General features: G+C 43.4%; 1 protein-coding gene across 1 annotated transcript; it reads left to right on the top strand.

Moving 5' to 3' along the window:
* The first annotated feature begins 7,542 nt into the window (after positions 1-7,542).
* Positions 7,543-8,475, top strand: LOC140913750 (olfactory receptor 8U9-like). Its single transcript, XM_073350549.2, has one exon. It carries the CDS (start codon positions 7,543-7,545, stop codon positions 8,473-8,475), a length of 933 nt encoding a protein of 310 aa, XP_073206650.2.
* The last annotated feature ends 7,474 nt before the right edge of the window (positions 8,476-15,949 follow it).

The raw sequence follows: 15,949 nt of genomic DNA, 5'->3' as shown, positions 1-15,949 counted from the left end.
GTTCACAAAACTATCCCTCTTGCATGCATATTATCTGCACACAGAGCTCAATTTAACATGATAAATAAGTCAATAGAAATAGTCATGCTCTCATCACAAATATTTATACATTTTCTTTTATAATGTATGTGAAGATATAAGATTACACTGTTATTCATACAAGTTCCAAACTGAGGCTGGCAAACTGGTCTGTCTTAATCAAAGAAATGTATGATCTGCTTAATTTTGTATCTAAGCTGTAAACAGAGTCATTAAGCAGAAAGGGAAACAAAGGTAGCCCAAAAAGATGAGGAAAAAGCAGAAGGGAACATCCTTCTACATAGAGTTTTTCTCTTCCGGGAAACAGGTGCAACTGTTTGTATTAGGAAAAAAACTTGATGTTCCAAGTCAGCTATATTCTTTAGTATAATCCATTGGCTTTCTCTGTATTCAGAAACTCCAAAGTCTGTTACTCCAGGTCTGTGCCCAGGAAACACTCTGCCCCTACTTCCTCTAGGAGTCATGCTCATAACTCCGCCTCCTGCCTTTCTGCCTCCTGTGACCCGGAGGTGCCTGGGGCAGTCCTCACTGAAAACACCATAGTCAGGGCAGGCTGCAAAATGGAGGATGCTCCCCAAACTGGTGGTTAACACTCAATATCTCTGCAGCATCTCTGCAGATGCTTCCACAAAGTATCTCGAAGCAGGCCAGCTCCCTTCTGATTCTTTTGTTAATTTTATTTATTTCCTGTAATTTATAGTCCGTGAAACAGAGTGTGACATTGCACCCCATAATTCTTTATAGAAATAGGCTCATGGCTGTAAATATGACATATCTGGAATATGTTTTATGCTAGGTAGGCCATGTTACATATCTCGTCAAAGCTTATGATCTACTGTTTGCATGCATGTATCATTATTTATTTGAAGTTATGAATATTGGCTATTTACTTGTTTGAGTTTAAGTAGCCTCAGTGAAGCAGTTGGTCAGCTTCTTGAGAAAAGACTATTCTCTGTAAGTGCCCAATCAAGAAACACTTAAGCTAACAATTACCTTTGAGAGACGCCAATCCACATGTGAGCTTTTCTGGGAATGTGGCATCGGCCTGTAAGTAACTGAGTCATGCATGGACACGTGACTTGCCATGTGGCTCCAAAACTCCATCTTGGAGCTGTATTCTGCAGAGGAGACGGGAAGGGGTTTCCACCCACGAGAGAGAGAGAGTATATAACCCCCTGTGGAAACCCCTCGATTTTGTCTTCAGGTGTCACAAAAGGTCGTCTTTCTACCCCAAGGAGATGCCTGAAAGAAACTGGAAAAAAGGACAGTAACTACAGGGGTGTGATTGATTGCTGGACCCAGACAAGGAGGAAGTGTAGTCTGTAAGAGAGGCTTATTGCAACATCTTTGAGGGTGACATTTACCTGCATTTAGTTTTTTACTGTATTAGGTTTAGACTGACGTGTTTTATTTTATTTTGTTTGGTAATTCATTTTCTTCTGTCTGTTATTACTTGGAACCACTTCAATTCTACTTTCTGTATTTAATAAAATCACTTTTTACTGATGAATTAACCCAGAGTATTTATTAACACCTGTCAGAGATGGTCCAGATAATACTCAGTTCTGGTGTGAGTGCAGGGGAGGGGAATAGATGACCTCTCATTTCCCTTCCAGTCCTATGAGTCTATGATCGCACAAGAAACCCTGCACTGGGAGGAGGGGAGACGCCTTCCAGAGCACTGGGCAGGGTAAGGGACACACATCTGCCAATACTTGATAGTCAGCTTCACTGTAACCCCCACAACACGAACACACAGAGTGCCTGATGAACACCAAACACACACACATACAAAGTGACACTGAGCTCAATCAGAATACAGAATAATCTCTACTGGGAAGCTGGGACAGCTGCAATATTTCCAACTTGCCTGAACAAAGAGAACCGAAGCGGATTCTGCTGCCCTGGAAAGGAGATAGGAGTGGAATTCCCTACTGGTCTTTTCCATTGGTAGCTTCTCTGAGGCCTGGTTTATGCTTAAAAATTAGATCAACCGAGCTCTGTCGCACAGGGCTGAGAAACGTTTCGTACCATGTTCAACGCAGTTAGGTTGTACTGACCCTCAGTGTAATTCTTCCTTTGACCTACCTATTGTCTCTTGGGGACATGGATTCACTACATCGAAGGAAAAAATATTCCATGACTGTGGAAAGCATCTACACTGTGGCGCTGATGCACACCATAGCTGAGTCAATGTAACGGCCTTAGTATTGACATTCCCTGACTTGATGGGGGGGTTTCCCCCTTCCCATTAAAGCGATTTTTCTCTCCTTTTCCATCGCTCTTCTCCCTCCCTTGTAAAGCTCTTTCCTTCTTTTGATGGGTAAATCTGTTCAGAAATTTTTACTCTCAGCATAATTCCTTCCTTCCCCTCCCATGAATGTCATTTCAATTAAAGGCTGAAATCCTCTGAAACTGACTTGTTTCCCCATGACTTGGTGGTACCTCTTTCTTTTTCCTCCCTTCACTTACAATCAGTTAAGAGGGATGGAAGCAGTACCTGCTCAGAACCGTAAATTCAGAGTCAAATCTTTCCCTGTTTGCTAACCACACCGATGTTACCCTTAATAACTCTGGAACTACTTCTTTGGCCAGAAGAGGTTAAATTTGGCTTTGATGACTTTCAGATTTGATCCCTGGAGCATCATTGCTCTCAGAAAAAAACGGTGTGCACAGCACATGCAGTGAATGTTCTTGCCGTGTCTTTCCTTGTGGAAATGGAACACAGATGGCCAGATCATCAGCTGGCCTGGATCGCTGTCTCTCCCGTGAGGTCATTTTACCATGAAAAAAACCTGAGTGGACTGTATTCAACTTTATTTGTTGTTCACCTCTCCAAACATCTCTTTAAGTAATTTCCCAGGGTTGGGACAAAATGTGTCTAGAAATGAGTGAATTTCTTCTGGACTAATCATTTATTGTCAAAAACAATACCATTTGGATTGACCTGAAACCATTCACAAATGTGTTACAAATATGCCTAATAGTTTTGTGCCAAAGCACTGTGTGTGTGCAGGGGGAAGACTTAGATGCCGGTCACAAAGCAGCCACTGCAGGAGGCGGTGGTGGGCCTTCCCTTTGGAATTTTTAGCCCAAGAGTTGGGGTGTTCACCTCTGAGGTGGGAGATCCAGGTTCAATTTCGCCTTCTGTCCAGTGCTGGGCAAAGCTCTGTGTGACATTGCACTCCATATGCTTTATGAAAATATGCTTCTGACCAGTTGGGAAATCTAGTCCTCTCTCCCTGCCAGGGCAGCAAAATCCCCTTCGATTCTTTTTGTTCAGGAGAGTTGGAAATATTGCAGCTGTCCCAGCTTCCCAGTAGAGATTATTCTGCATTCTCATTGAGCTCAGTGTCAGGTTGTGTGTGTGTCTTTGGTGTACAGTTGGCATTGAGTGTGTTGTATGCAGTGGGCAATGTGTGTGTTCTGTGTAGTGGACACTCTTTCTGTGTGTTTACTGGTCATTATGTGTGTGTGTGTGTGTGTGTGTGTGCTTGGTGTGCAGTGAGCACTATGTGTGTTCATGTGTTGGGGGGTACAGTGGAGATGAATGTCAAATGGAGGCAGGTGCATTTCCCTTGCCCTTCCCAGTGCTCAGACTGGCGTCCCCCCTCCTCTCAGTGCAGGGTTCCTTGTAAGATCATAGAATCATAGGACTGGAAGGGACCTCGAGAGGTCATCTAGTCCACTTCCTTGCACTCATGGCAGTGCTGAATATTATCTAGACCATCCCTGACTGGTGTTTGTCTAACCTGCTCTTAAAAATCTCCAATGGTGAAGATTCTACAACTTTCTTAGGCAAGTTATTCCAGTGCATAGCCACCCTCACTGTTGAGATGTTTTTCCTAATGTCCAACCTAAACCCCCGTTTCTGCAATTAAAGTCCATCGGTTCTTGCCCTATCCTGTCCCCCCACCCCAACACGTTTCTTTGCAGTTTTATTCCTAAACTCTGTTTCACAGATTACAAATAATAGGAAATAAATAAAATTAAGAGATGAATAATCGGGACAGAGCTGGGATGCTCAGAGATATTTTGCAGCATCTTCGCAGATCTTCAGTGTTAACCTACTGGTTTGGGGAATATCCTCCTTTTAGCAGCCTGCCCTGCCCTTGGCATTTTCACTGAGGACTGCCCCAGCCACCTCCGGATCACAGGAAGGAGAAAGCCAGAAGGAGGATTATGAGCATGAGTTTTAGAGGAAGTAGGGGCATAGTGTTTCCTGTGCACAGACCTGGAATGATGGACTTAGGAGTTTCTGAATACAGAGATTGTTGGTTGTAGGTTTTTTCTACAGGTATTCAGGGAATCAGGACTTTTCGTACACTCTTTGTAACCCCTTCTCCAAGGATTATAGCAAAGAATATAGCTTACTTGGATCATCAATTTTTCCTCCTAATACAATCAATCCTGCAATGCCTCAAAGGTTGGCACCACTTAGGAGAAGGGGGCACCGATATGCTCCGGAGCACGGATAATACCAGGAAAGCCCGAACACCCACAGGGGATAATTTCTGCTACCATAGTGAAGAAGGGAAGAATCATCACTGGGACTGTCAGAGATCTCCTTGTGGGGAGGTGATGACCACATTGTCCTTGTGCATCTTCAGCCACAGATCAGTGCATGGGCCCATTCATTGGGGGACCTCACCCTTTCATGTCAATTGAACACTATTGTCATCGACCCAGACTAATCAACAGCTGTGTCACAACCTTGCAATGTCTTGCTGAAGTGGCTTCCACCTAGGCCACTCTCAAACAACCATCTAGCATGCAAATCACACCCTGAGCGTGTGTGTGTAACTACAGCCTGGCCAGGAATAGTTGGGTTATGCTCAGGCTCTCACCACCCTTGGTTATACTGTAGGGTGACCCCAACATGCTCCCTAGTCTTTGATTTCCCTCCAGAAATGGATGTCCTGTGCTGCCCAGTCCTCTCCTGGACAATACAAGGTACATTGTCCATTATTTCTTTAATAGCACTAACATGCCTGCAACTTAGCTTCTCAGACACTTCTATTTAAATGCACTGGACCAGATAAAACAATAAAACAAACTTAATTGACTACAAAGATAGATCTTAAGTGAGTGCAAGTAAGGAAGCATAGAAGTCAGACATGGTTACAAGAAAACTAAAGCTATAATGAAACTTGTGCTTAAGTTAACAAATTATGTGAAATTCAAAGCAAAACTTTCCTCTCCACATGCTTTCAGCAGTCTTGTTGACCAGACTTCTTAGGTCAGGACCCCTCCCCAATCCAATGGATGATTCCTTTATCCCTTTATTCAGACACAGTGAATCAATGGGGAGGGGGGGGGAAGAGAGAGAGAGAGAGAGAGAGAGAGAGAGCAGGGCCTTGGGATGCCTGCCCCTTCTTTTTATAGTCCTACCCACCCTTTGAGAAACATTTCCACCTGGTTACCAGAAGACAAAATGTCTATATAGAAGGATATTCCCTGCCGCTTTTTCCTCACCTTTTTAGGCTTCCTTTGTTTCCTTTCCAGCTTGACGACTCTTGTTTTACTGTTTAGATACAAAATTAAGCAGAGCACACATTTCTTTGTTTAAGACAGACCAGTTTGCCAGCCTTAGTTTGCAATATGTATTAACTACATGATACAGTGTCATATTATAACTTCACATTCATTATCAAAAAATCTGTGTTAATATTTGTGGTGAGAGCATGACTATTTCTAGTTGACTCATAGATTTATTTGGCATATTAAATCAGAGCTTTGTGTGCAGACAATATGCATGCAAGAGGGATAGTATGTGAACTGAAGAAGTCCATAGCATAGTATGGTTTCCTCCTGAGCTCCTCAGGTCACCATGTGGTCTCCACCAGGCAAAAATGAGTGAATCTATCTTTCCTATTTTGGAGAGTAACCTAGAAGGAAAGGACATAGAATACCATGGTGATTGGCATTCTATACATAGATGGATAATCTGGAGTACTCTTACTTGTTTTACAGTGTTTTACAGTGGTTTTACATTTGACCTATTTGTGCCAGGACAGTGAGGTGATTCTGAAATTTGGAATGACTGAGAAGATATCAGCTACACCTGCAAAGAATTAGGACTTTTCTATTCCTTGATTCCAAATTTCTTCCTAAGGCTGTTTGAAAATTTTTCTTGAGATTTTTTTATGATGGGTAATTGGATTTTCCTTTTGACTATTTTTTCCATGAAATTATCTTGTCCCTGGAAACTATCAGCATTCCATAAAAACACCAAACACCCCTCTTCCCTAAACCATGGCTGTGGGACTCTGGTGAAGTTCCAGAGCATTTCAGAAAGAGGAGAGACCATCATGCATCATGGGGGATGTAGTCCAACCTGGGAGCCAGGAACATGGAAGAGATTAGTGCTGTTTGGTATCTGATGCACCCCTATAGTATTTCCGAGCAAAAAGATTTCAGTCTCCACAAAAAAAAAAAAAAAAACCACCAAAAAACAAAAAAAAAAACCCAACCTTTTGTGGATCAGCTCTACACAGTACTTGGCTTGCACTGAAAAAATCAGGATGAAATATACCACTAACCTCATACTCTGTAACTCCAGTAGAAATTGCATCATTTAATAACACAGTAGGGAAGAATAAGACAAATTAATCCCCAGGGCACCAATTACACCAAGGTGGCTTTGGTTCACTGAATGCGTTAATTAGGTGTTATGGCTCTCTGAGCTCAGGTATTCTCAGTTGCTTCAGGAATCATGTCCCATAGATCACACATCTCAGTATAAAACTTCGTGAATGCTCCAAACTGGTAGTTTCCATGGAAGGGGAAATGCCATCACATCTCTCTCTCTCTCTTCTCAGCAGGTACGTGCTATTCTCCTGAATTACAGACACGCACACACTCAGACACCATGGGGATCAGCAGGTATTGAATTCCAGACCTCCAGCATTTAATGCCTCAGCCCCAACTCCGACCCCTTCAGCTAAGGGAGCGACCTCCTGGGTTGGAAAAAATAAGCAATTACCTAGTCACTGAAGCCAGGGTTTCCAATGATGTCTCTGGGTTTTCATACAGGCTCCAGTAAATGCCAAACAGCTTAATTAGCACAGTAAGCAACTTCACCCCAAACTGACATGCCAAGCCACAGAGCTCCCCTTGCCAAAAGAGGGTGGAAAGATTGACACTCCTTTACTCTCACCCCTTCTTTAGCTAAGGAATAATCCCTTCAGACTGATTCTCTCACAGCAGAGTCACAAATTACTGTCTTCTTTTTCGATTAGTGAACAGGAGTGTTTGTGTGGGAACACAATTAACCTGTGTGTCATTGTGTTTGCACTGCGTGTGCATTTTATCAAACACCTGGAATGACCAGCTGTGAATATCTGACTCTGTGGACTAAGCAGTTCCCGGAGCAGGTACTGATGTCCATTGAGAAACTGATCTGCATTCATCTTCACTTACTTCATTACAGAGAAGGGACAGGTTTTCTGCACCCTCCACATGCCCACATCTCTGTAGCTGCCTGATCTGTGTTCAGAGGAGATGGGAAATCACTCGGAGGTGACTGAGTTCATTCTCTCAGGATTGACAGATCGTCCAGAGCTGCACATTCCTCTGTTTCTGGTGTTCCTACTGATTTATAGTATCACCCTGGTGGGGAATGGGGGGATGATCTTGTTCATCTCAATTGATCCCCGACTCCACACCCCTATGTACTTTTTCCTCAGGAATTTGTCTATCTGTGACCTCTGCATTTCCACGATAATTTCCCCTAAGATGCTGCTGAATTTCTTTGCTGAGAGGAAAAGCATTTCTTACACTGCCTGCGCTCTGCAAATGTATCTCTCTATCGTTTTTGCAGATGCTCAGTGCCTCTTGTTGGCTGTGATGGCGTATGACCGTTATGTGGCCATTTGTAACCCGCTGCTCTATACGGTCACCTTGTCCAGGCACCTTTGTAAACAGCTGGTGGCTGGGGTGTACGCTCTGGGGGTGGTGGATTCAATGATACACACGTGTTTTACATTTCGGCTGTCATTCTGCAGCTCCAACATCATCAATCATTTCTCCTGTGACATCCTCCCACTGTTGGCGCTCTCCTGTTCTGACACCCACATCAATGAGATTGTGATGTTTGCTCTGACAAGCTGCATTACAGTGAGCAGCTTTGTGACTATCCTCCTCTCCTATATCTATATCATCTCCACCATCCTGCAGATCTACTGTGCTGAGGGCCAGGGCAAAGCCTTCTCGACCTGCACTTTCCACTTAACCGCTGTGGTCCTGTCTTTTGGCACCCTCTTCTTCATGTATTTGCGTCCCACCTCCAGCTATTCTATGGACACAGATAAAGTGGCCTCAGTGTTTTACACGCTGGTGATCCCCATGTTGAACCCCCTCATCTACAGCCTGAGGAACACGGAGGTGAAGGACGCCCTGAGGAAAGCAATGAATAAACTGCTAACCAATTCTTGAATCTGCTTAACTCAGTACTGGTTTAGTTATGGGGAGTGGATACATTTGAATTCAATTCCCAGCCCCTTACAACGTAATTTTGCACAGCCCATGTGATTATTGTTCATTATTATTTTGTAATTAATATTAATTTGTTTGTATTGCAACAATGTCTGCAGACCCCAACTGAGGTCATTGGACAAAACCTGAGGAAGACTCACAGGTTCAGAAAGAGAATGATTTTAAAAGCTGGTTGCTAGGGGCATCCACCTAGAGGGTGAAATGTTCAACTTCACATCTCAGGACAGCGAGTGGCAGTTCCCACTGTATTTTCCACTGAATGCATCTGATGAAGTGAGCTGTAGCTCACAAAAGCTTATGCCACAAGTCCTCCTTTCCTATTTGTGAATACAGACTTACATGGCTGCTATTCTGAAACAGTTCCAAAGGGGTTTCTGTAATGCAACCCGTCACACAGAGTTTAGGAATAAAATCACAAAACAATGTGTGTGTGTCTGGGGGGGCAGGGCGGAATGGGAGGATAGTACAAGAACTGATGGATTTCAATTGCAGGAAGGGTGTTTTAGGTTGGACATTAGGTAAAACATCCCAACAGTGAGGGTGGCTAAGGACTGGAATAACTTGCCCAGGAAAAAGAAAAGGAGGACTTGTGGCACCTTAGAGACTAACCAATTTATTTGAGCGTGAGCTTTCGTGAGCTACAGCTCACTTCATCGGATGCAATTGGTTAGTCTCTAAGGTGCCACAAGTCCTCCTTTTCTTTTTGCGAATACAGACTAACACGGCTGCTACTCTGAAACCTGCCCAGGAAGGTTGTGGAATCTCCACCGCTACAGATTGTTAAGAGCAGGTTAGACAAACACCTGTCAGGGATGGTGTAGATAATACTCAGTCGTGCTGTGAGTGCAGGGGAGGGGACGAGATGACCTCTCGAGATCCCTTCCAGTCCTATGATTCTATGATCTCACAAGGAGCCCTGCACTCGGGGGTGGGGGGACGCCAGCCTGAGCACTGGCAGGGCAAGGGACACGCATCCGTCTCCACTTGACATTCAGCTCCACTGCACCCCCCACCTCACACACACACACATAGTGTCCTCTGCACACCAAACACACACACACACACACACACACACACAGAGTGCCCACGACACACACACAGCCTGACACTGAGCTCAGTCAGAATGCAGAATAATCTCTAGGGGGAGGCTGGGACCACTGGCATATTTCCAACTCTGCTGAACAAAAAGAACCGAAGGGGATTTTGCTTCTTGGCAGGGAGATAGGACTAGATTTCCCAACTGGTCTTTTCCTTCTCTGAGGCCTGGTTTATGCTGAAAAAAAAAGATCAACAGAGCTCCGTCAGACAGGATGGGGAAACTTTTCATGCCCTGTGGGTGGCAGTTAGCTTGTACTGACCCTCAGTGTCATTCTTCCATTGACCTAGCTACTGCCTCTCGGGGACGTGGATTAACTACATCAAAGGAAAAACCCTTCCATCACTGTGGAAAGGATCTACACTATGGCACTGCTGCACTTCATAGCTGAGTCAATGTAATGGCCTTAGTATAGATATTCCCTGTATCCATTGGTGAGTTTTTCCCCTTCCCACGAGAGCGATTTTTCTCTCCTTTTCCATCATTCTTCTCCTTCCCTTGATAAAGCTCTTTCCTTCTTTTGATAGGTAAATATGTTCAGAAAAGTTGAAATTTCTCCTCTCAGGATAGTTTCTTCCTTCCCCTCCCATGAATTTCATTTCAATTACAGGCTGAAATGTTCTGAAACTCACTTGCTTGCCCATGACTTGGTGGTACCTCTTTCTTTTTCCTCCCTTCACTTACAATGAGTTGAGGACGGAATCAGTAGCAGCTCAGAACCCAAAGATCAGACTAAGAGTCAAATCTTTCCCTGTTTGCTCACCACACCAATGTTACCCTTTATAGCTCTGGAGCTGCTAACTTGGGCGGCAGAGGTTAAATTTGGCTTTGATGAGTTTGAGATTTTCTCCCTGGACTATCTTTGCTCCCAGGACAACAGGTGTGCACAGCACACACAATTAATGTTGTTGCCATGTCTTTCCTTTTGGAAATGGAACACAGAGGGACAGAAAATCAGCTGGCCTGGATCGCTGTCTCTTCTGTGAGGTCATTTTAACATGATACAAAACTGAGGTGACTGTATTCCACTTTATTTGTTGGTCACCTCTTCATATGCCTCTTCAAGTAATTTCCCAGCATTGGGATGCAAAGGTGTCCAGAAATGAGTGAATTTCATCTTGACTAATAATTTATTGTCAAAAACATTACTGTTTGGATTGACCTGAAACTTTTCATAAACATGTTACAAATATGCCTAACAGCTTTGTCCCAAAACAATATTTGTGTGAGTGTGTGGGGGGAAGATTTCATAGATTCATAGATATTGAGGTCAGAAGGGATCATTATGATCATCTAGTCTGACCTTCTGCAAAACGCAGGCCACAGAATCTCACCCACCCACTCCTGCGAAAAACCTCTCACCTATGTCTGAGCTATTGAAGTCCTCAAATCATGGTTTAAAGACTTCAAGGAGCAGAGAATCCTCCAGAAAGTGAACCCTACCCCATGCTACAGAGGAAAGCAAAAAACCTCAAGGGCCTCTGACAATCTGCCCTGGAGGAAAATTCCTTCCCAACCCCAACGATGGCGATCAGCTGAACTCTGAGCATATGGGCAAGATTCACCAGCCAGATACCCAGGAAAGAATTCTCTGTAGTAATTCAGCTCCCACCCCATCTAACATCCCATCACAGGCCATTGGGTCTATTTACCATGAATATTTAAAGATTAATTAATAGCCAAAATCATGTTATCCCATCATACCATCTCCTCCATAAACTTATCGAGTTTAATCTTAAAGCCAGATAGTTCTTTTGCCCCCCACTGCTTGCCTTGGAAAGCTATTCCAAAACTTCACTCCTCTGATGGTTAGAAACCTTCATCTAATTTCAAGTCTAAACTTCCCAATGACCAGTTTATATCCATTTGTTCTTGTGTCCAAATTGGTACTGAGATTAAATAATTCCTCTCCCTCTCCGGTATTTATCCCTCTGATATATTTATAGAGAGCAATCATATCTCCCCTCAACCTTCTTTTAGTTAGGCTAAACAAGCCAAGCTCCTTCAGTCTCCTTTCATAAGACAGGTTTTCCATTCCTCACATCATCCTTGTAGCCCTTTGCTGTACCTGTTCCAGTTTGAATTAATCTTTCTTAAACATGGGAGACCAGAACTGCATACATTATTCCAGGTGAGTTCTCACCAGTGCCTTGGATAATGGTACTAAAACCTCCTTATCTCAACTGGAAATACCTCACCTGATGCATCCCAAGACCGCATTAGCTTTTTTCATGGCCATATTACATTTGCAGCTCATAGTTATCCTATGATCAACCAATACTCCAAGGTCCTTCTCCTTGTTGCTGGCACAGAGTGCCCAAGGCAAGCAACAGTAGGGGTTCGTTGCCCGGTATGCATCACCCAATAATCATAACGGGGTGGAGAAGCAGAGAGTTTATTTGCAGCTGCAAACAGGTCCAGGGAGATACAGCTGTCTCAAATTCTGCAAACCCGACTGCAGATTACATCATACAATTTATACCTTTTTTCCCAACTTAGCTACAGAAGCATATACAACCAATTACCTATTGCCCTCTACAATAATACAGCCAAAGCGGCCAATTAGATGTTTCCTCATTAGCATTATGTAAGCCCTGCCTTATTTGATTGTATCTGTTCCTGTGTTGCAGAAAGCAAGTGCAAAACATTCCTTTCTTATCTGTACACTTACCCTTGTCGGAGCTGTCTGAAAGCTGTCTCTGAGAGCAGGCTGTCTGCTCTAAACTGTTTTTGCAGCTTTCTGTCTCTGTTTTTATACTAGCTTCCTCATAGTCTGGCAGGATTACAGAAAGTTCACGGAATGGAGAGGCTTTGGTTTGTCTGGGCCTAGCGCGGGGGGGCTTCCTCGGCACTTGTGGCCTTCCACCCTCCCGAGTTACCTAGTATGATGCCCAGTGTCACCAACATCCTCCTCCATTACTTCTAATTGATGCGTCCCCAGCTTATAACTAAAATTCTTGTTATTAATCCCTAAATGCGTAACCTTACACTTCTCACTATTAAATTTCATCCTATTACTATTACTCCAGTTTACAAGGTCATCCAAATCTTCCTGTATGATATCCCAGTCTCTCTCTAAATTAGCAATACCTCCCGGCTTTGCATCATCTGCAAACTTTATTAGCACATTCCCTCTTTTTGTGCCGCGATCAGTAATAAAAAGATTAAATAAGATTGGTCCCAAAACTGATCCCTGCAGAACTCCACTGGTAACCTCCCTCCAGCCTGACAGTTCACCTTTCAGTAGGACCTGCTGTAGTCTCCCTGTTAAACATTTCCTTTTCCACCTTTCAATTTTCATATTGATCCACATATTTTCCAATTGAACTAATAATTCCCCATGTGGCACGATATCAAATGCCTTACTGAAATCTAGGTAAATTTGATCCACTGTGTTTCCTTTGTCTAAAACATCTGTTACTTTCTCAAAGAAGGAGACCAGGTTGGTTTGGCACGATCTACCTTTTGTAAAACCATGTTGTATTTTGTCCCATTTACCATTGACCTCAATGTCCTTAACTACTTTCTCCTTCAATTTTTTTTCCAAGACCTTGCATACTACAGATGTCACACTAACAGGCCTGTAGTTACCCGGATCACTTTTTTTTTCCTTTCTTAAAAATAGGAACTATGATAGCAATTCTCCAATCATATGGTACAGTCCCTGAGTTTACAGATTCATTAAAAATTCTTGCTAATAGGCTTGCAATTTCATGTGCCAATTCCATTAATATTCTTGGATGAAGATTACCTGGGCCCCCTGATTTAGTCCCATTAAGCTGTTCAAGTTTCGGCCAATTGCAACATAGCCACAGCAGGAGGCGGCGAAGGTCCTTCCCATTGTAATTCTTAGCCCAAGAGTTGGGGTATTCACCTGTGAGGTGGGAGATCTGGGTTCAATTCCCCCTTCTGTCCAGTGCTGGGCAAAGCTCTGTGTGACATTGCACTCCATATGTGCATATGTGGTGGGGGGTACAGTGGAGCTGAATGAATCATAGAATATCAGGATTGGAAGGGACCTCAGGAGGTCATCTAGTCCAACCCCCTGCTCAAAGCAGGACCAATCCCCAATTTTTGCCCCAGATCCCTAAATGCCCCCCTCAAGGATTGAACTCACAACCCTGGGTTTAGCAGGCCAATGCTCAAACCACTGAGCTATCCCTCCCCCCAAGTGTATGCAGATGTGTGTCCCTTGCCCTGCCCAAGGCTCACCTAAAGAAGTGTTCCTGACTCTAACACTCAGATGCCCAGCTCCCAATGGGGTCCAAACCTGAAATAAATCCATTTTACTCTGTATAAAGCTTATACAGAGGAAACTCATAATTTGTTCACCCTCTATAACACTGATAGAGAGATAAGCACAGCTATACCCCCCCCGCAAGGTATTAATACATACTCTGGGTTAATTAAGAAGTTGTCATAAATATAAAGGGAAGGGTACACACCTTGAAAATCCCTCCTGGTCAGAGGAAAAATCCTCCCACCTTTAAAGGGTTAAGAAGCTAGGATAACCTCACTGGCATCTGACCAAAATGACCAATGAGGAGACAAGATACTTTCAAAAGCTGGGAAGAGGGAGAACATCAAAGGGGTCTGTGTCTGTCTGGGTGAAGCTTTTGCCTGGGACAGAACAGGAATGGAGTCTTAGAACTTAGTAAGTAATCTAGCTAGGTATGTTTTTGATAATGATTTCTTTCAATGGCTGAGAAAATAAGTTGTGCTGAATAGAATGACTATTCCTCTCTGTGTGTCTTTTTGTAACCTAAGGTTTTGCCTAGAGGGATTATCTATGTTTTGAGTCTAATTACCCTGTAAGGTATTTACCATCCTGATCTTACAGAGGTGATCCTTTCCTTTTTACTGTTTCATCTGTTAAAATGTTTCTTTTCAAGAACTGAATGCTTTTTTCATTGTTCTAAGATCCAAGGCCTTGGGTCTGTGTTCACCTATGCAAATTGGTGAGGATTTTTACCAAACCTTCCCCAGGAAGTGGGGTGCAAGGGTTGGGAGGAACCTTCACATGATGGCAGAGCGGTGGGATGAATTTGAAATCATTTTGAGATCAATCTGAGATTTTTTGAACCAGAAACACAGATTTTAAAAGGAAATATTTGTTTTCTGTTGGGCTGCTAGAAAGCAGATTTCCAACTGGAAATATTTGGAGGCTTTTTGCTTTGCTTTGGGGCCAGAGCAGAGACAAAAGGAGATTATCTTTGTGAACGACAGGTTTTCTTTGCCTGGAGGCAGAGTATTTAACCTCCTGCAGGGAAATTCAAAGTCTTCACAAACCTGAGGTTTTTTTTCCCCATAAAAGTAAATAGGAGGGTGTTCTACCCATTTGCCTGGAGACAAAAGAGGTAGGGTATTTTTTTTTAGGATTTTTTTTTTTACAAGGAGCACAGATTTGAAAAGGAATTTTCTTTTTCTTTTGGGCTGCTAGAAAGCAGGTTTCCAAGCAGCTGGAGATTTTTTGCTTTGATTTGGGGCCAGAGCAGAGACACAAGGGAATAGTCTTTTTCTCTAGGCTGACAATCACTATCAGAGAATAGGTATCCTATTTGAGAACAACAAAATTTTACAAGCCAAGTTTTGTTTGTTTTATTTCTAAACCTCGGGGGTAAAGTTAGTTAAAAACAGAGAGGTTAGGATGCCACACTCCATGGCTCAACAAAAGCTGGAATTAGCCAGATTTAAGGCTGATGAAAAACAAAAGAAACATGAAAGACAGATAGAAGTCATGCAAATGGAGAAGGATGTACGGGAGGCTGCCCACAGGAGGGAAATGGAGGCAAGGGACAAAGAGATGGAGGCAAGGGACAAAGAAATGAAGCATGAACTGGAGATGGTGAAGGTAAAGGCTCACCAGAATATACCAACAAACCCTATCAATCCTTCTCCAGGTACCACTTACCATCCCAGAAAGTTCCCCACCTACAAGGCATGTGATGATAATGAGGCCTTCTTAGAAAACTTTGAAAGGGTCTGCCTTGGGTACAGCATCTCTACCGACCAATACATGGTAGAGCTGAGGCTGCAGCTCAGTGGACCCTTAGCTAAGGTGGCGGCTGAAATGCCTAAAGAACACATAAACAAGTATGAACTGTTTAAATCCAAGGCGAGAGTCAGAATGGGGATAACACCCGAGCATTCTCATCAGAGGTTCAGAGCCCTAAGGTGGAAACCAGACGTGTTATTTACCTGACATGCCTACCACATTGAGAAACATTGGGATGCCTGGATATCAGGAGCAAGTGTTGAATCTCCAGTAAATTTGCCCTTCCTAATGCAAATGGAACAATTCTTAGAGGGTGTTCCTGA

The sequence above is a fragment of the Lepidochelys kempii genome, chromosome 6 (assembly GCF_965140285.1).
Source record: "Lepidochelys kempii isolate rLepKem1 chromosome 6, rLepKem1.hap1, whole genome shotgun sequence".
NCBI lineage: Eukaryota > Metazoa > Chordata > Testudines > Cheloniidae > Lepidochelys > Lepidochelys kempii.
This window is presented reverse-complemented; position numbering and strand designations above follow the sequence as displayed.